Genomic DNA, 20,763 nt, shown 5'->3' with positions numbered 1-20,763 from the left:
CTATTATGTTTGAAACCTCTAAATTGATAACACAGGTGGTTCATCTTCATGTGACCTTGACAAAATCGACACAAACATTTTGTTAACAGCAGAAATGATGAGTTTGAAATGGACTGAGTCAAATGTTATCAGTAGGTTAATTGAATGAATTCAGTCATCAGTCAAGGTTGGATTTGTTTGATTTCATATTCTCATAGGGCGTTCGAAATTAAGCATGAAAGTCACAGGTCCTACCATAGCCCTATAATGTTAAAGATTTTGGGAGTTCCAATGCAGATTCGAATTACTACATGAGCAAACCCCAGAACCCCCTTTCATTTCAAACACTGGCAAAGCCACAATTTACACATAAACTTCAATAAGACACATGCAGTTAAATCATCTTGCGCAGATTTCTTGTAAACAATATTCAAACTCTCATCCGATTCCCAACATGGGTACAATGTGTGAAGCTCATTTCTGGTGTCCACCGCCATGATATTGCTGGAATATTGCTAAAAGCGGCGTAAAACCATACTCACTCTCACCCCAAACTGTCATCCCTGGACATAGTGTAACTAATCTGCAAGGTTTGGTTCTAATGTTCACACCACACTCATGACTGCATAATAATTTGCAGACTGGAGTCTAAGCAATGTCACACGTATCATTACAGCCCTAACATCATAATGTTCATCTGACATTAGGATTCTTTATTCACAACTTGTACCATGCTCAAGTCTTGCATCCCATTACGCTTTCTTGAAGCAAATATGGTTCACAAAGACTTTCTTCCCTTTCAAATGGTTCTTTCCCAAGAATAATTTCCTAGTTTTTGCATTACATTCTGATGTCTGCTAACCATGATGTGTTCAATTTTATTTCAGGAGGTTTGTGGAACTGAGTATCACATCCATTGCAATATTATAGCAAAGCATTGACACACCTTCCTTACATGGCCATCCTACATAGACACACTCTCCTTCATTGCCAACCTAAATCCAAGCAATCGCTAAGCATTTCATTCTCCTTTCACAATGTGAATAATGCTTGTTAAGATTTCACCAATGAGGATTCAGAGTTGACTGTTTCTGTTGTCTCATTTCCTTCAAAAAAACATCTGGGCCCACTTGCACAAAGTGATCTTAGCTCTAAGATGATCTTAACTCCTTTAACTACCGTATTCGACGTAATAAGCACCCCGCTCTAATAAGCGCCCATGGCGACATTTGCTATTATTTATTGGCTAGTGAACAATCTCAATTAGCACCCCTTCCGATTGATCAATGTTCACAAGATTTATTTATTCACGTATAATACACACTCGTGTGTTATATGCACCCTTAATTATGAGCAATTAAATTCTGGAAAAATATATCTGTTGTACATAAACACTTCAGTCTGTCAGCATAAACCACAAGATTTATCTTTCAACTCTGTTTTTTTTCACCAAAATAATATTCTAATAAGAGCCACCTATTTCTAATTTTGAGAGCGCCCTGGGCGTTTATTACCTCGAATACGGTACTTTAACATTGGCTTACGATAGTCTCAGCGCTAGGATCGTTTTGTGCAAGTGGGTCCCTGGTGTTATGAATAAGTTGGATGCTAATCTGGTATTAATGACTTCCATACTTGCGCATATTGCACATGTGCGGTATCAAGTAGCGATTGCATGACGCTTTATGCCACCATATAAATATAAAATGCTAGATCTGCTTTCTGGTTCTTGGTTCTGTATTTAGTAGAATGAAATTAAAAGAATATTTAAATTCAAAGTTTATGTAACTCAAATTTACAAAACAAGACTTTTTATATTCATTTTGTGTCACATTCTCATTAATGATAACATGTTAATATGTAAATAGGATACTTTAATGCTTGAATAACATGCTAGTTGTTTTTTGTTATATTAGATATAAAACTGCTAATTGCACAATACTAGACATGTATTTTTGATTTTGATAATTTTGTATCAACATGTGTGTGTGTGTTCCTCCCTGTGTTGTGTGATGAAGTGTTTGATTATCCAGATATTGTGGCTAAAATGGATGGAATTATAAAGTGGCCTATGATGTCATTGCTGATTTGCTTATTAAAGTAATCAAACATAATGTTTGACTGTATCGGACCGGTTCTGAAGACTCGTGTGATTGAGCAGGCACTTCACGATTCAACTAATACGTTGGTCGAAAATGTTCCGTGCATATTTTTAGAAGAAATCAAAGGCAGATTAGATATTGACATATCACAGAAGTTGAAGTGCTATGTTTAGGCAGTAAACTGATACTCTGAACTTTAATCATTGCACTGTCAATCATCACACTGTCAATCATTGCAATATACCACGTTCAAACTTATTATAATGTAATGAGTCAATGACATGGTCCCGGGCCAGAGTTGCACTGACCTCTGTTATGTTCTTTGTTCGAATAACAGATTACAAACAAACATTCTTGTTTGACTTTATTGAGTTGAGACGTATGCTATCCATTTTTGCTTTAATAACACAAACGCTTTTTTCAGGGTAGTATCATTTGCAGAAGCCCTCGGACTGTTCCACCAACAACACACAAACAGAGGGCTTCTGAAAATAAAAATGACCATTATATTAAAGCATTGTGTTCCCTTTCAGTTGTGACGTTTTGTATGATAATTGCTCCAGCTGTTTGACAACAAGAAATTATTAATCAGGTTTTGATCTATTTCGTTTGAAAATTAATTTTGGTGGGAATAATCTTAGTATTTTAGTTGTAGTTTGTTTAAGCATGGCAATATGATACAATCAATCTGTGTGAGTTGAATTGTGTAAGAGTGGAATTGTTGCTGATGACAGAGTTTTAAAGTGAGGCGAACCTAGATGAAAAGCTGGTGATTACATCAAATGTCCACAGAAATTGGAGATTCTGATAATAGTCTGGTTGTCATGGTTGTGGTTGTTAGAACAGTGACAGTCCTACATGTTCTACCATAAAGACACTGCACATGGTATAAGAGAAGGGTATCAAGGTCATTTGTGTCCCTTGGGCCTGCCAGAAACCTGTCATTGTGGGTTTGAATACCGGTTCACCCTAATTATTTTTCTAGATTCACCATACCCGTGCTCAGGGGTTTCACCAAAGTGGTAAACGTCTGAGACCTGCATCACTTCGGGCTTTCCTCTGAAATTATTCTGACACGTTGTGTTATGACTGGAATACTGTCCGGCGTTAAGCGGCATTCAACCCAACACTCACTCACTCACTCATTCAGATGTGGTTCAGGATTGGTTTTATGTTATTTATTTACTTTATCCAGGTTTATAGGAACAAAGTCAGCAAGGTATCAATGGATACTTCCACAGATAACGCATGTTGTTTCTTTCTTGGAAAATTTCAGAATGGTGTGGCAGCATGCTAAAATCGTTTGTTTCATCTAACTGTGGGAGCCATTTTTTAGAGATGTGCCATTTATTATGAAGGATGGATTGAATGAACAATGAACAGATAATATTGGCTCCCATTCCTTTTTTTGTGGATTCCTTTGGTCTTTTTATGAAACAAATAACTCCAATAAACAATGGAAATACCTAATTTTTATCAGCATTTTTTTCCAAATTTAGTATTTTCTGCTTGTGTGATGGGTACTTTAACCGTTGGGTTGAAACTCTCAGACTAGTTCCAGTTTATGGAACTGCTAGATTGAAACTGATACCAACTGATACATGATAAAAGGGTTCTAACAAACGATGCTCTTGGTAATTCAATCATTAAGTGTGGGTGTGTATGCAGATCAGTCTGTAATTGACAATATTTTCATAAATTTAGTAAGCAAATCTTCCCCACTTGGATGTTGATTTCTGCTTTGCAACAAAAAAAATAAAAATATAAATAAGGAACTATTGACCTCTGACCTCTGACCTCTGACCTAATGAAATAAATATGTGTACACCAACTTCTGGAAAGTCATATAGACACATAACTGAACAATGACTGAAATTGACTGTAACTATTTCAGATAATGTTGACTTTTTCTTGCTGACTTGGACATATATATATACATTGTACTCACCACCAAAAGAAGTATGCATGTTAAGAAGAGATGTTTCCAATGTCTACCAATCAATGACAACTCTGAAAATCAGTCAAGTGTTACCACATGGTGAGCTTGGTTCATACAACGTACCAGTATGTTTGTTTGTGCATCAAACCAATCAAATATCTCTTTAATATGCATAATTCTTGATATATTAGAAAACATTTATGGTATTCGAGTTTCTTTTGTCAGTGAATATATATAGCTGACATAACACTGACAGTGCTACTTATGACGTATGATATCCCAGCGTGTTCTGGTTGACTGTGAGATTTGGATGAATCTTGACTTTGAAGGATCTTGACTGAAATACAGGAAGAGTGTGATGATATTAATGCTTGGTAAAGGGACTGCCAGGCCCATAAGCTGAATTATAGCAATGTCTCACATATTTCTTTATTTCACTTACGTGACTATCTTCGTTCACTCAAAGGGGGCCCAGGTGGCCCAGTCGTCTAAGTCGCCGCGATTCGCTGTGCAGAGTTGCGTCCCTTGGGCATGCCTCAAACCTATGATTGTGGGTTCGAATCCTGGTTCGCCCCAGTTATGTTTCTAGGTTTGTCAGCACCATACCCGTGCTCATGGGTTTCACCGAACTGGTAAACGTCTGAGACCTGCATCACTTCGGGCTTTCCTCCCACATTAAGCTGACACGCCGTGATATAACTGGAATACTGTTAAAAGCGGTGTTAAAGCCAACTCACTCACACTCGTTCACTCAAAGGCAACAGGGTGACCAATTGGTGTTAGCTCGTCTCACTGAATTCTTGTGTTTTATCCCCGACATGGGTATAACGTGTGAAGCCCATTATCGGTGTCCTTGAACTCTACTAAAAGAACTTTAACCCAATTCTCACTGACTTCCGATTTGTTCACAGTCACTGTTTTTTTCATTTTTTGGTCATCTGTAACCTCAATAGGATACGAATTCAATGGCATCAAATATTCACACTAATTACGACTGTTTTTTTAATTTAAATGAGATGCTAACAATGATGGTTTTTGTGGAATCATTATGATATTTTGAACATTTCACCAATTTGTCCCCCAAAATCAGTGTCTAACAGCTAGTGGTTGTAACTGAAGCCTTTACAAGTGTAGGTTAACAGATTCATATTGCGAAGCAATTTAACGAGGATGCTAGTGAGATAGTTTTCTCTATCTGTGCTTGTTGACCTCTGTGACTTTGGCTCGTTTCCCTAATTTAATACAGTTGGATTTGGCTGAAATCTTTTTCCTTGTTTCATTTTATGGCTATGTGGGACATCTGACTGCATTTTGTAATGTTATGACATGCCAGGCACTCTAAACATACATGACAGAGTAACTTCCCTTTGACTCTAGCTGGTAGACCGAAGGATTGCAGTGAAGGCGATCACAGATATTGAAAATTATGTGTAGACAAATGCCATTTTGCTTATATTTATGCCATTGTCGTAAAATATTAATGCGCACATTCCAGGAAAACTTGCAATGTTAAGGTACTGTTTGTGAGAGATGAGAAAAAAAAAATGATAGAAAGAAAATGATGATAGAATTTAAGAATGTCATTACATGTAAAAGAGTTTGTCACTCTTGTGCTTGCCAAGAATTGCTAAATACAATGTTTATTCCCTATACAGGATATTTGCCATCCCAATCACGCTCACATCATAACCTTTATCAATGTTGTTATCAAAATGTATATATAGCTTCTCTATTGTTTCGGACCCATTTCAGTGGTAACGTACTCAATTTTCAAATATGACTTGAGAACCATTATAGATAAGCTACCCCTCTGTCTTGTCACCATGCATTTGTTTCGGTTGGGTGTGCATGACACTTGCACTCACTGAACTTATCATGGTTGTGGCTAAGACCTTGCATGATTTCCCAGCATTGCCAAGCTTAAACACCAGCCCCACTTTCTTACAGGAATTGTAGTAATAGGCTTTGACTTTTGGTCATTTGACCTTTGTCAGAGTCCGCTGACGTGGATGGGGGTGGTCAGGCTCGACGATTTAGTCGATTGTCCCAGTCGTTCGTCTAAGGTGCAGCAATTCGCTCTTCAGAAATGCACCCCAAGGCTTGCCAGAAATCTCTGATCGCAGGCTTAATGCCAGATCGGGCTTGATGATTGTTCTAGGTTTGTGGGCAACATGCTCATGGGTTTCACCAAATTGCTACACACCAAAGAATCTGCATCCACACCAAGCTTACACGCCCTATTGCAACTGAAATACCGTTAAACCCATCTCCCCCACTCACCCAATGGCATGGATGGCTGCTGTTGCCATCGATCATTGGTTTACGTGGTCTTTGTTGTCTTCTCTCACTGACTCTAGTATTGGCAACCTCCCATCCCGATGCCTGGCCAGTCTTGTAAGAGCATGGATGTGTATCACTGCATACTCCAAGTCATATCATACTGGATGTCTCTTCATGACTGATAATTTCAAGATTTAAATTATGTTGTTGATTTCTGCGTTCAATTTCATTGTTCTGATAGTTCATGTTTATGTGGTATTCAAATATTTACAAACACTTACAGTTCAACATTTAAGTAATTACATGGAGAAATGTCAGTGTTCTGACTGATTGGTTATCATTATTTACTGATTATCCTGAATCTATTTGCTATCACAGTTGTAGATTTCTTCATGATTTTTTTTTTTTATAAATGCATTGATATTTATTTGTTGCTTCTGTGCCTCAGTCATACATTGCCACTCATATTTTTATGCATAGCAGTAGAGCTACGGTGATGCACTAGGGTCCTGTATTCAAAGAATAGTTTAAAGCACCAAAAATAGACTTCAAATTTCATGATCAGTTCTTATTTACACAGTGAATCAGATATCTTTCGACCACAGGAATAGCATATAGACTTAGTCAAACTTCCAGATGAACAAAATATTGAAATTGGACATGGAAAGTATTTTCAGTGATCTGCTAGCTTCAGTTTCCAAGCATTGAATCGATCATGAAATCTTCTACTGATTGTCCAATGACCATGACCTCATCTTCGGCAGTATGTCAGAGTTAGAACAAAGTTTCGCTTTAAATATGGACAAATGTTTTGAAAAGCTAAGAGCTGACATTTGAACAATTAAAGGAATCTGTAAGATGGCCAAACATTCAGAGGTTGTTGATGCCAATGATTTTGTTCATCAGTGTTGAGTTTGTGGAGAAAGCAGCAGCCTAGTGCATCACTGTCAGACAGTCAGTTTGATCTGTGTATTGGAATGTGAAGTGAGGATACCTTTCTATAGGATGTTGACAACACAAATTATCAGCGGATAAGATGTTGAAATATATTGTGATAATCATGACACATTTATTTGTCAGTACCAGGTGTTCAGTATTTCAATATATTCTGATCAGTTATTTGTTATGTGTTATATCATGTAAATATGGAGCCATGTGTGTCAACTCCATGTCAAAATGTCTATTTGCAGTAAAGTACACAACATATTGCCCTGGAAGATTCTATCTATGCCATGTGATTTCCATATTTGTCAAAAAAATAGGGCCCTCGTTTTAAAATGAAGCTGGACATACTCAAATAATAGATATATGGATCTATAAAATATATCTGTTAACTTAGAAGTGAAATGTCATGCATTTCAAGTGTTTGCATTGCATATTGTAAAATTAACATTGTAGGCAAATGATCATATGATTGGCTGTTGTAAAACGAGGAAGATGATTGACACGTGTTGTTGTGTTCCAGGTCGAGGAGCCGTACCTGTCCTTGGGCAGTCGGTTGTGTCGTTACTTGTCTTCTCTCTGGGTCGTCCTTTTCATGGTATGTATGTTTCATCACAATTGTCCCGCAATTTGAATTCCTGACAATCTACCACCTTGGTGGCGTATCTAGAGCATCTGCTTAGAGACAGGTGGTTTGATCCCCGGCTGTAACATACGAAAAGACATTAAAAGATGCTTCTTGTTGTTACCCCACTTGGAGGTGATGGGATCCAAAACTGGACTGGTTTGTTTGTAGTCAGTATACTGTGTCTGAGACGTATTAGCCTTTAGATTGGAGTAAATGAGGTGAGGTGAAATGGGGTTTATTGCACTTATATAGCGACGTGCATGCACCTGTTTGTATGTGCACTGTGCGGCTGCTTGTACTAGTCCAGACTGATGCTGATTTATAGTGCTAGCTCACTAAGATACCATGCCGCAGTTAACATGAATACCCCACTCAGACACAGTATACTGACTCCGAGCCAACCAGTCCTTGTTTTAGCCCCTTAATGCCGAGCGCCAGACAGGGTAACAACAAGTTCCATCTTTTAACGTCTTTGGGTATGACGCGGTCAGGGATCAAACCCCGGACCTTCAACTCTCCGGGGGGTGAAGTAAATGAAGGTAGGGTTGGGAATATTCATCATGGAAGTGGGGCAATAGTCACTGAACTTTCAAGTTGTTGCATTTGAAATAACATTTGTATTTTTGAATATTTTTCTTTTCATACTGATTGATTTTGCTTCTATTCTTCTGTTGACAGTTGTGTGTGGTAGTGGCGGCAGTGTTTGGTGTCATCGTCTACCGTATCACGGTGTCTGCGCTCTTGTATGGGGCAAACCAGGAGGAGATCAGTCAGCGAGCTTCTACCATCACATCAGCAACAGCAGCTTGCATCAACCTCGTCATCATCATCGTGCTGGGCAGGGTAGGTGTCATTGATTGCAGTGATCCCAGCATATGGTTTGTGGGATGCTTACAATTTTGACATAAACTCACATGAAAAAACAAACCGTCAGTGGCATCCTCCCTGTTGTTAAGAAAGAAATGTGTTGGGAACGTAAATGTGCTGTACTGTACACGATTTACAGGTAAGTTTGTTATATATGAATATATAATAGACCTCCAAAGCTACCAGGGCCCGCTTGCTCAAAGTGATCTTAGTGCTACAACTGTTGTAAGCCTATGTTAAAGTATGGGAGTTACGATCATCTTAGCGCTAAGATCACTTTGTGCAAGTGGTCCCAGATGAGTAAACTGTCACAGTGCTATTAGGAAGTAAAATGATTCTTTGTCAGCAACTTATAGGATTTTGTGTTATGATACAAATTACGACTGATATTATAGAATTTGTATGTTAGATTCGTCCATGTCATGGAAACACAAAAAATGAAAGCATTTTTTTTCCTGCTTGAACACAATACATCTACCTAAGGAAAGGGTGACATGCTCACAAGGCTGCATACAAGGACATCATGCTCTTCATCCTTTGTTGCAGGTCTACTTGATCATTGCTGAGGTGTTAACAAATTTTGGTGAGTTACAATAAATTTTAATTGAGTTTATAATGGATATTGATAGAGTTAATAGCATATTTTGATTAAGTTTGTGACATATTTTGATTGAGTTTATTACATATTTTGGTGAGTTAAAAATATGTTTGGGTGAGTTAATAACATAATTTGATTTAGTTTATAACTTGTTTTGAGTAAGTTTATTACATATTTTGGTGAGTTTAAGTTTATGACATGTTTTTGTGAGTTTATTTAAGAATGGACTTTCACTTTGTGTGAGTTGAATGGAGTGTGAACTTTTATAGAATAAGGGCCAAACTGTATGAACTTTGTCAAAAGCTCCTGTCACTTTGTGTGAGTTCATTGGAGTATGCACCTTGATAGAGTGGGGGCTAAACTGTATATGTATATCGTTTAGATATACAGAAATTATTTGTCTTTCTCAACCTTTAAGCCTTGAAGTCAGGGATGCAAATTGACATTATCTTTCTAGAGTCACTTTGTCTAATGTTAACTGTAACAATGTGATCTCCAAATTGTAATGCAAAGGATAATCCAGAAATCAGTTTACAGAGAACTAAATTCTGAAATAAGGAAATTACTACACAAGGTCAATTAAAAATTAAGAGTGTATTGAAACACACTTTTTGGTTCCCGATCCCAAGTATGTGGCAGCAGCAATGAGTAACAGGTCCTTTAACGTGTCAGTGCACTAAGGAGTGCCAAGAATTTGCCACTGTCAAATGTCTTGAAAGAAGCACATGCTCAGTTCTTGAATAGTATTGTTGGAAGCAGGCAAGAATTCGGTGTTTACAAATAGGTATCCAACCCGTACTTGGCAAGTCGATAAGTCATAGGTAGAAGGCTTCGAATCATCCTCATGTCACTCTTATAAAGTAAAAGGTGACTATGCTTGTCGTAAGAGGCCACTAACGGGATCGGGTGGTCAGACTTGCTGACTCGGTTGATGCATGTCATCATATCCCAATTTCGTGGATCAATGCTCATGATGTCAATCACTGGATTGTCTGTCCCTGACTTGATTATTTACAGACTGCCGTCATAAAGCTGTAATATTGCTGAGTGCGGCGTTAAACGACAAACAAACAAACAAATCTTATGTAGGATCAGCCAGCCTTCTAGAAACTGTCCCATCTCGACTGTCATGTTTGTCAACAACCAAAGGAGGCAACTCTAATCACACTCTCTCCACTGCCACATGGCAATGTGTTATCACTGTTTGTTAGTGAATGTGTCAGGTTATGTTGCATCCCTGGACTTGTTCAGCATGTTTGTAATGCTGGGCTACGTTGACAGAAACCCACCGCACACAGACAGAGTGGGAAGACAGCTTCACCCTCAAGATGTTCCTGTTCCAGTTCGTCAACCACTACGCCTCGCTCTTCTACATTGCCTTCTTCAAGGGAAAGTAAGTAACACAAAGCCAGCAGTAATTTCTTCGCTCATCTATTCGCAAACACCTGGTATAATCCCAATTTGATAGTGATTCATAAGCACATTTATGATATAGTCGAATCCTACATTGGAGATTTCTTATGATTATGGAAATATTTTTTGCTGCTTTTATTCATTCTTAGTGAACTTTGGGGGTAGATTTGACCCAGTCATCAAAGGTGTCCAAACTGGATTTGTAGATTTGCATCTCTTAGGAATGTTATGATCCTGCAATTGTGGGTTTGAATCCCATATGCATATTGGTTTCAACAAACATTATCTAAAACCTGCATCACTTCGTCACACAGAAAACTGACACGCCATCATATAATTGAAGACACAGTTACTCACTGATGTATGCTGCATCGATATTGAGACTTTTATGGAACTTGTAGTACTGAAGTCTCTAGGTAGAAAAATGCCCCATCATCTCCTGTAGGAGAAGATATGCACTGGGCTGCTGGGATTGGTACTTGGCACTTAGGAATTAAAGACTGACTATAATTCTAAGGTCTGGTGTCTTTTCTTACAATTTGGTCAAGATCTTGTAATTGCTACCAAATTGAGGCAGTATTGATGTCCAGTGGGATTGTATTAACTGAGAGAGTGAGTATGGTATTACTCTGCTTTAAGCAATATTCTTGCAATATCATGGCGGGGCCCACCAGGAATGGGCTTCACAATGTACCAATGTCGGGAATCAAATCCGGGTCTTTGGCGTGACGAGAGAACCTTTAATCACTAGGCTACCCCACCACCCCTTGTATTAACTGAGGTTTGAGTTCTTTAGGTGTGGGGCAGGATATGCTCACCTGGTATCATCACTATTTGATAGTGATTCATAAACACATGGTCTAGGTATATCGTACAACCTGCTCTGCTTTTGGCAGGGATTTCCTATGATTATGGAAAGGGTTTTGTCACTTCTATTTACTTTAATAACTTGTTGGGACCTTCAATTTGACCCAATCTTATATATGTAGATGAAATCCACTTTTGAGACCAGCTTTTAGTCAGTGTTTTATTTACTCTGATAACGTGAATAAAACTTGGCATTGTTGGACATTGGTTTACTCGCACAAGACTTGATGTCATTTTTCAGATGCAAAACCTTGTGCCTTTATCACGATTCCCTGGAATCATATGTAGACTCTAGATTCCTGCACTCTTGTTTTTCAGATTCACTGGTCGACCAGGCAGCTACAACAGGGCGATCCTCGGCAGCAGGCAAGAAGAGGTTGGTACCATTTTGGAACTGTGTGGGATCTCAAAGGACCCTGTTCCATAAAGCGATCTTAGCAACTGCATATACCTTAACAAAGATATATGACAGTACCAGTGCTAACATCGCTTTGTGGACTGGGGCCTGATATAGGGACCATAAAGTTATCATCCACTTTACTCAACACCTTTGTGTCTCTAGTATGTCAGTCTTGCCCAACATATTGAAGTTCAAGCCCTGAACATGGGTCCAAAGCATTTTGAAATTTGGTATAGCAAAAGTTATCATCCACTTGACTCAACACCTTTGTGTCTCTAGTATGTCAGTCTTGCCCAACATATTGAAGTTCAAGCCCTGAACATGGGTCCAAAGCATTTTGAAATTTGGTATAGCAAAAGTTATCATCCACTTGACTCAACACCTTTGTGTCTCTAGTATGTCAGTCTTGCCCAACATATTGAAGTTCAAGCCCTGAACATGGGTCCAAAGCATTTTGAAATTTGGTATAGCAAAAGTTATCATCCACTTGACTCAACACCTTTGTGTCTCTAGTATGTCAGTCTTGCCCAACATATTGAAGTTCAAGCCCTGATAACATGTTATGACAAGTACTCTGCCAAGGTGCTGGGGGAGGTGTGAGATGAACTGTATATGTTCCAGTGTGACCCTGCAGGCTGTCTGATAGAGTTGTGCATCCAGCTGGGAGTCATCATGATCGGCAAACAGACCTTCAACAACTTCAAGGAGGTTGTTCTGCCGTAAGTACTTCTGTGATTTGTGTTGAAACTACCATGTCACAATTAAAGGTCCTGAAGATGTGTAACAGATGCCGTTTATACTCTACTCTTTATGCTCTAAGATTTAGGGATCCGATGGTCACAATGGCTTCTGAGCATGGATAGTGTTTTTATGTTTGTTGTTTAACGCCTTATTCATCAGTATTCCAGTTATATGATGTAAGCCTGTAAATAATCAAGTCTGGAGCAGACAATCTATGGTTTCCAAAAACAAAAATAGGCAATTTGTTCAGTAAACAATATTGCAGGAGTGAATTTTATTTAAGACTTAGATACTTTGAGCCTTGTTGAGCTCAAAGCTCTCCTAGATTAGAAGACACCAAGAAAGAAATTCTCAGCAAGTATCCGAATGTATGGTTGATTTTTGCAGGAAGGTGATGAACTGGTTCAAGTCACGTAAGGTGTCTGATAAGGAGAAGGAGACTCTGCCCCGCTGGGAGGAGGATTATAACCTTTCTACCATGCCTGACCTGGGACTGTTCGATGAATATTTGGAGATGGGTGGGTATTTGGAAATTAGTTCCAATGGCGCACCATGAGTAGAATATGTACCCCATGATGCTTATAAGAGTTCACTCATGAAGATCTGGGAACAGAAATGATTAGCCAAGTGTGTTACTGTACCAAGTGTGTTTGGCCAGCATGACACATACTGATGTATGGAGCCTGTTTCACATTCTTCCTTGTACATGTAGGTGACCTCATTTGCATATTTATCAGATGGTGATACCAAGTTTATCGGATTGTGTTATCGCTACAGTGTTACACCAAATAAGTGTACCTATTAGTGAAAGATTTGTGACATTGGGATCCCTGATATGTAACATTTGAGTCTATTGTATCTATGTGTTAATCAGTTTGTGAAAACACTTGTGTGAGGAGAATAGATCCATAGGCAAAGGGTAAAGAGGAATAGGTCATAGGTGTTCAGTGACTGTCCTCAGAAGCAAAAGAAAAGGGTAACAGGTCCTTGGTGTTCAATGCTGTCCTCAGAGGCCAAATAAAAAGGTAAAATGTCCTTGGTGTTCAATGCTGTCCTCAAAGGCAAAATAAAAGAGTAAAAGGTTCTCGATGTTCAATTCCTGTTCTCGAGGCAAAGGAAAAAGAGTAAAAGGTTCTCGATGTTCAATGCCTGTCCTTAAAAAGCAAGGAAAAGGGGAATAAGTTCTTAATATTCAATGACTGTTGTCAGGGGCAAAAGAAAAGGGTTATAATTGCTTAGTTTTCAATGCCTGTCCTCAGAGGCAAAGGAAAAGGGGACTAGTGAATGAGTGAGTTGGGTTTAACTCCTCGTTTTACAGTATTCCAGTTATATCACGGCGTGTCAGCTTAAGGTGGGAGGAAAGCCCGGAGTGATGCAGGTCTCAGACGTGTACCACTTCTGTGAAACCCATGAGTATGGGTATGGTGATGTTAAACCTAGAAACATAATCGGGGCGAACCGGGATTCGAACCCACAATCATAGGTTTCTGGGGTGCCTAGGGGACGCAACTCTGCACAGCGAATTGCGGTGCCTTGGACAACTGGGCCACCCGTGCCCCCGAAAAGGAGAACAAGTCCTTAGTATCCCGTGCCTGTTTTCAGAGGCAAGGAAAAGGGGAATAGGTCCATATCATTCAATACCTATCCTCAGAGGCAAAGGAAAAGGGTAAAAAGTACTTAGTATTCAATGCCTGTTTTCATAGGTAAGGGAAAAAGGTAATAGGTCCTTAGTATTTAATGCCGGGTATCAGATGCAAAAGGATCAATGTTCGCACATATAATTAGATCATATCAGTGAGAAGTATCTGTTAGTTTTAGTTATATATTAAGGTTCATATCCTTAACCAGGATACATATCTTGTTATATAACAGGTACTCAAAATCTAATTTTAGTTCAATTTCATGCACAAGTTTAATCTATTTGAATGCACTTAGTCAGGGGTAGCCTAGTGGTTATAGTGTACGCTTGTCAGGCTGAAAACCAGGTTTGATTCCCCAGACCTATTTTAAGAACATGTGAACATTACCTCTATATGTTCTTCAAACCATACAGATATCTCTCATTAAATATGTTCAGGATATTCTCTGTCATACACCTTCAACCTTTGTTTTTCTTTCTTTCAGTTATTCAGTATGGATTTGTGACTATTTTTGTGGCAGCATTCCCACTGGCGCCATTATTTGCGCTCCTTAACAACATCATCGAAGTGAGACTGGATGCTTACAAGTTTGTGACTCAATGGAGGCGACCTCTTGCAGCAAGAGCTCAGGATATTGGTCAGTACTGGGTGTTGAACATACACAGCTTTAGTACGCTAGTATTTCAGACCTTCAGGCAGCTTGGTCACCATGCTGTATCCAATGGTTGCTGTTAGAGGTGACTAATGAGGATTAGGTGGTTACGATAAGGGCATGACTGTTTATATGTGAACATGAGTACTGGTCCAGACATACCAAGATTTAGCTGAGCGCCAAGCTGTCAGATGTAACTAATGAGGATTGGATGGTTATGGTATGGGGCCTGGCGGCTTACCTGTCACCATGAATACTGGTCCAGACATACCAAGGTTTAGCTGAGCTACTTCATCCTGTTGGAATTGCCGGCAGCTGCCAAGTTGTCAGATGTAACTAATGAGGATTGGATGGTTACGGTATGGGGCCTGGCGGCTTACCTGTCAACATGAATACTGGTCCAGACATACCAAGACTTAGCTGAAATAGTTAATCCCTCATGTGCTCAGCCCAGGACTCGTTATGTTTATGGACAGGCAAAGGTAACTCAAAGGGTATGAATAGGCTTTCCTATCTCCTTGGAGCACAGTACTGTGGTCTAGTGGAAAGAACATCTTCCTGGAGAGCAGAATGTCTGTGGTTCATCCCCAGCCGAGTCTTACCAAGAAATGTTAAGAGATGGTACTTGTTGTTGCCCTGCCTGGCACATTAAGGGGATAAGAAAACGTTTTTATGTATAGGATGTTTTCCTGATGTGTTGGGGATCATGAACACTGAATTTATTTATCCTTCCTAGTCATTATCTTCCTCCTGTTTCAGGAATCTGGTTTGGAATCTTGAGAGGCATCTCCACTGTGGCTGTTGCTTCAAATGTAATGGACTTACATTGGTCTATATATTTATCTTGGGGACTCGCAGTAATACATTTGGGGGTCCTAAGTGACAATTTCCAGTAACAAATAAAATACAAAGTATGTATGATGCCTCCTGCTTGTTATGGATGGGGAGATCTTTGTTTGATGGAAACTGAGTAAAGAAAGTCTGACATGGACTGTTCCAACATTGATCCTGGTCACAGACCAGTGAAGATCTGGGTTAGAATAGGTCTTCAGCAGCCCATGCTTGCCATAAAAGGCGACTATGCTTGTTGTAAGAGGAGTAACGGGATCGAGTGGTCAGGCTCGCTGACTTGGTTGATGCATGTCATCAATCCCAATTGCGAGGATCGATGCTCATGATGTCAATCACTTGATTGTCTGGTTCAGACTCGATTATTTACAGACCGCCATCATATAGCTGGAATATTGCTGAGTGCGGCGTTAAACAACAAACACCCCCCCCCCGAAAAAAAAAAAAAAAAAAGGTTCTGGTCACAACAGAAAATCATGCTTCAGTTATAGAAGTTTCGTGCTTTCCAACATCAGAACTTTTTTGCATCCTATGGGACTTGCAGTGGATATTATCTGTATCTACTGTTAATTTTGATGAACATAGGGCACCAAAAATTGTAAATTGCAGGTAAACTGAATCACTGTGTATTATTAGCGTTGACTAACTTCTGTCGATGAGTATATTTATGCTGTTTGCTACTTTCAGGCTTGTATCATCGCGTTTACATCCGAGTTTGTACCCAAACTGGTGTATCGGTTTGCCTATGACAATAAGGGCTCCCTGGAAGATTACATTAAGTTCAGCTTGTCGGAGTTCAGAGTGAAAGATTATGAGAATTCAAGCTTACCTGCTGACCTCAAAGTTGATGAATTTGGGGTAGTTACAACATGCAGGTATGATTGACCTTTTGTATTGATCTCAGTGCAGTGTTTGAAAGTTAGGGGGCCCTTGTTGTAACCCTGTTTTGTTGTCTTCATGATTTATTCGGTCAATTGAGATGTTCTGTAGGGCCAATGGACATTATTGCTAGGGAGCGTGTGAAAATAGTTTTACGCCGCTTTTAGCAATATTCCAGCAGTATCGCAGCGGGGAACACCAGACATGGGCTACACACATTGTACCTATGTCAGGAATCGAACCTGGTTCTTCGGCATGACGAGCCAATGCTTTGATCACTAGGCTACCCGATCGCCCCGACATTATTTTTAATATTGTTAATGTGTTATTGTTACTGCTAATTATTTCTTTTGGGGAAACATCTTGTGAGTTTTATGTGTCTACATTGTTTATTTTTTTCATTGTTTTCTGAATGCAATGAGTGGAAATGTTTTGTATGTATTTTTTTTATACATAAGGGGGTTTATGTGTGTTTACGGCATAAATATTGACCTTTTCAACAAATATGAATTTCAGAAAATAATGTAAATTTTTATGTTTCATCTCAACATGATAAAACTTCTTATGAGTAATATTTTGTATATTTTGATTTAGTGACATGATTGACAATCAACTTTCATTGGGGCTTCTGTTTGTATGCAGTATCAGAATTGAAGATGAAACCACTGACGAAGCAATTAAAATATTGAAAAGTTACTTAATGACAGACCATTTGATATTCGGGAGGTGGGGCTGGAATTTTGTATCAAAATTTGATATTTTTTCAGCTTAAGCTGCAAAACCAGATATTTTTTTCTTTTAAAACTATGAGGCTGAATCTTTAAAGAAAAACAACTTGGGACAATGCAGTTTTTGTGGCAGGCAATTTCTGTCAAGGTCAAGCATAATAATTATTTTTAAGAATTTTCAGGGAATTTTTTTTTTCCGATAAAATTTAGTTTGGTTCCTTTTGCAATAATATGAAGGATGGCCATCTGGCAAACCAGGGCAGTTGACCCAAGTGAGCTAATATAATGGCTGATGATCCATCCTTCCTCACTTCTCATCCGTAAACGTATTATGAAATCTTTTTCAAAAAGAAAATTGGTAAGAAAGAAAAGTCAAAAAGGCTCATATACCTTAGTACCTTAGTATTTGAATATGATTAATAAAAACAATTGGTATATTTATTTTTCAGCTACAGAGATTACAGGGATGAAAACAAAAACTACGCCTACAGTACAGAGTTCTGGCATATCCTTACAGCCAAGCTAGCCTTCATCATTGCCTTCATTGTGAGTTGATAATATTCATCCTTTAAGTATGCTTGTCACTAGGACCAATTGTTAGCCATGAAAATGGTATATTGCAAGTGTCTATGGATATAATATGTTAAACGTTCCTGAAAATACAAATTCTCTGACTGTTTCGTTGTTTACCAGTTTTCTTTCGCTGTCTCTGTGCAAAGCTTCAGTGTACATCAGACATCAGTTTTTGATCCTGATATGTTTTGCTTCTGTTGCAGTTGGTTGTGGTGTTCCTGTCTTGGTTGGTGTCCTTCCTTGTCCCAGACATCCCCCGCACAGTCAAGCTTCAGATGCTTCGAGAGAAACACTTGGCAAAGGAAGCTGTCCTACATGCGGAAGCCCTGAGGAGAGAGAACAATGTCAGGCGTCGAAAAGTAGATACAGAGGGTCCATTGTACTAGCACCAGGATGGCCTGTGTTTCTAGGGGAGAAAACTCTCAGTTACTTCCTGTCCTGTGTTGGTAGGGGAGACAACTCTGTTACATCATGCCCTCTGTTGCTAGGGGTGATAAATCCATGTAACTTCTTCTAGGCTGTTGGTAGGGGAGATAACTCTGTTACTACTATTGAACAACGGAGATAACCTTGAAACATATTTAAAGCGAGGAAGGTAGGTAAATCTGTTAGATGTTGCATGGGAGATGAATTGGGAGGAACCTAGCCTACTAATAGCCTACTCTGTGGATAAGGACCAGTGTTGGACATAGTGGTGTAAATTTGATTGTTTTGTTGAACAATAGTGACATCTAACTCACAATACATAGCGCAGTTTAATTAGTCTTGGAGATGGCCAGTTGATTATCGACACATTAGCCAAAGAATGCTTTTGTTCTAAACTATTGTTTATAACTGTGTTTTATAATTAGTGACTCGGTGATTGATATATGTGGCAGTAATGGACCACTTTTGTCTGAGAAAGAAAATAAGGATAATATTTTTTATAAAATGATATATTTTCTTAAAGGTTTCCTTACTTTCTTTTTGAGTGAAAGTTAGTTTGATTTATTTCACTCAAGAAAACAGATTCTTTTTATGAAATATATACATTCAGAGTGTGATCCCCAACTACCATAGACTAAAGAAGTCAATTTTACCAAGAAACATCACAAGACAGCAAACTGAGTATTTTGGTTTTTTTATGAAATGATTTATTGACAGATAAACATATTACAGAGTAAATTAAGCACTTTTTTTTCTCTTTATGCAGATTCACCAGTTAACTATTAATGCTGTAGTGTTGCAAATTGTGAATACTAAAAGAAGGATGCTACTCAGGATGTTACTCAGGCTCTTTGAGTTTGTGTACATGTCAATAGTACATGTAGATGATATTGTATTAGTTTTAAAGAATTAAATCATTTATACTGTATAAGAAACCACCGAACAGTGAAATATTTATATGTAAACCAAAAAAGTGTTGCCAAAATTTTCCCTTTCATGTTTTTTAACTTTCACAAAATAATGAAAATAAAAGATGTTGTGGGTTATGCATTTGTATATTCCTGAACTTACAAATTCCCCATTTTTTTTAATGTGTGTAAAGGGATTTGCAAGTATATTATGGAGAATTTTTTTATCCTTAGATCTCCTGTAAACAAATTGTATCATTGTTATTAGCATGAATTGTACATATAAAAAAAGAATTCTTCCTCTTTTTAGTGGTTAATCTAAAACCTTTGAAAATACGATTGAAATCAGATTCCAAAACAGTTAATATACATACATTCAACTTCAACCTTGCTGGTCTTACCATGATATGATGTTTTGATGTCCCACTGTCACAGGCCCTGCATTTGGCTTATAAATAGTGTATAGTGTTTTGTATGTAAGTCTTGTATGTAAGTCTTTATGCATACTCTTTCATAATGCCTAACCTCAAATCTACTAACAGGATTAATTTTATGCTATTTTGGCATATTAAGTGTTTTCTTCTTATTCACTACAATTATAATCGATGCTAACAGATTTAAATTGCTCAAGATTGTTTCAGCATCATGTGATGTGAAGTACAAAGATGAGGAGTTAAATACTGGAGTGATTATTTTCTCCAGCTCAATTGTAAATAAAGATTATTTTACTGTGGCAGCACGGATACTTTCTACATATTTGTAGAGAACATTAACATTTTTGAAAGAATGTTTGAACATATTATTTCCGTTTCAGTTATGAACTGAAGTTGTTACCAGTTTTCTATAAGACTTGTTACACCTGCAGCCTTAGACACATACAGTATCACAAGCATTGGATCAGTATTGATAAAACTCATATTTTGGGTAATATTGTGAAACTAAAAGTATATTTTTTTTTGTGTAAATAGTTTTCAGTATTTCATCCTTTCTTCCACCAGGTAAGAAACAAAAATTTTTTCATTGGATTATTGTATCCAGGAATAATCTATCTGTATTGTAATTGATGATTTTTTCATAAGTGAACCAAATTTCAACAGGATTTATGTGAAAATTTCAACCTTGAATTGCATCCTTAAACAATTGAAAGGTTATATTTCAGAGCAGCTAATTTATTATAATGATTTCAGTATTGTGTTAATCAAACTCTCTCTTTTTCTTATCTCATTTTTGTGAAGAAAATGTCAAGCTTTCAGCCCTGACTCCAGCATGTGTTTAACGGAGTTAATTCTGTATCAGATCTTAGCATACTTGGAACAAAATAGCACCATTGTAAAAAGGCTTACTTGTAAAAT

General features: G+C 38.2%; 1 protein-coding gene across 10 annotated transcripts in view; it reads left to right on the top strand.

Moving 5' to 3' along the window:
- LOC139473594 (anoctamin-4-like) overlaps positions 1-19,889 on the top strand; it is a 106,577-nt gene extending 86,688 nt beyond the window's left edge. For 8 of the 10 annotated variants that reach the window (XM_071256263.1, XM_071256262.1, XM_071256259.1 and 5 more), the window contains 13 exons: positions 3,277-3,300; positions 7,766-7,840; positions 8,549-8,713; positions 9,284-9,320; positions 10,617-10,728; positions 11,934-11,991; positions 12,637-12,734; positions 13,144-13,274; positions 14,881-15,033; positions 15,808-15,860; positions 16,585-16,772; positions 17,954-18,050; positions 18,281-19,889. In XM_071256263.1, coding sequence (XP_071112364.1) covers positions 3,277-3,300; positions 7,766-7,840; positions 8,549-8,713; positions 9,284-9,320; positions 10,617-10,728; positions 11,934-11,991; positions 12,637-12,734; positions 13,144-13,274; positions 14,881-15,033; positions 15,808-15,860; positions 16,585-16,772; positions 17,954-18,050; positions 18,281-18,463 — 1,374 coding nt within the window. In that variant the 3' untranslated portion in view covers positions 18,464-19,889. The remainder of the gene's footprint in view (positions 1-3,276; positions 3,301-7,765; positions 7,841-8,548; positions 8,714-9,283; positions 9,321-10,616; positions 10,729-11,933; positions 11,992-12,636; positions 12,735-13,143; positions 13,275-14,880; positions 15,034-15,807; positions 15,861-16,584; positions 16,773-17,953; positions 18,051-18,280) is intronic. The other 2 variants (XM_071256265.1, XM_071256256.1) reach the window with 1 other exon arrangement.
- The last annotated feature ends 874 nt before the right edge of the window (positions 19,890-20,763 follow it).

The sequence above is a fragment of the Haliotis cracherodii genome, unplaced genomic scaffold, assembly GCF_022045235.1.
Source record: "Haliotis cracherodii isolate W230 unplaced genomic scaffold, xgHalCrac1.p SCAF_3, whole genome shotgun sequence".
NCBI classification, from domain to species: domain Eukaryota; kingdom Metazoa; phylum Mollusca; class Gastropoda; order Lepetellida; family Haliotidae; genus Haliotis; species Haliotis cracherodii.
Note: the sequence above shows the minus strand (reverse complement) of the source record. Positions and strands in the feature narration are given on the sequence as shown.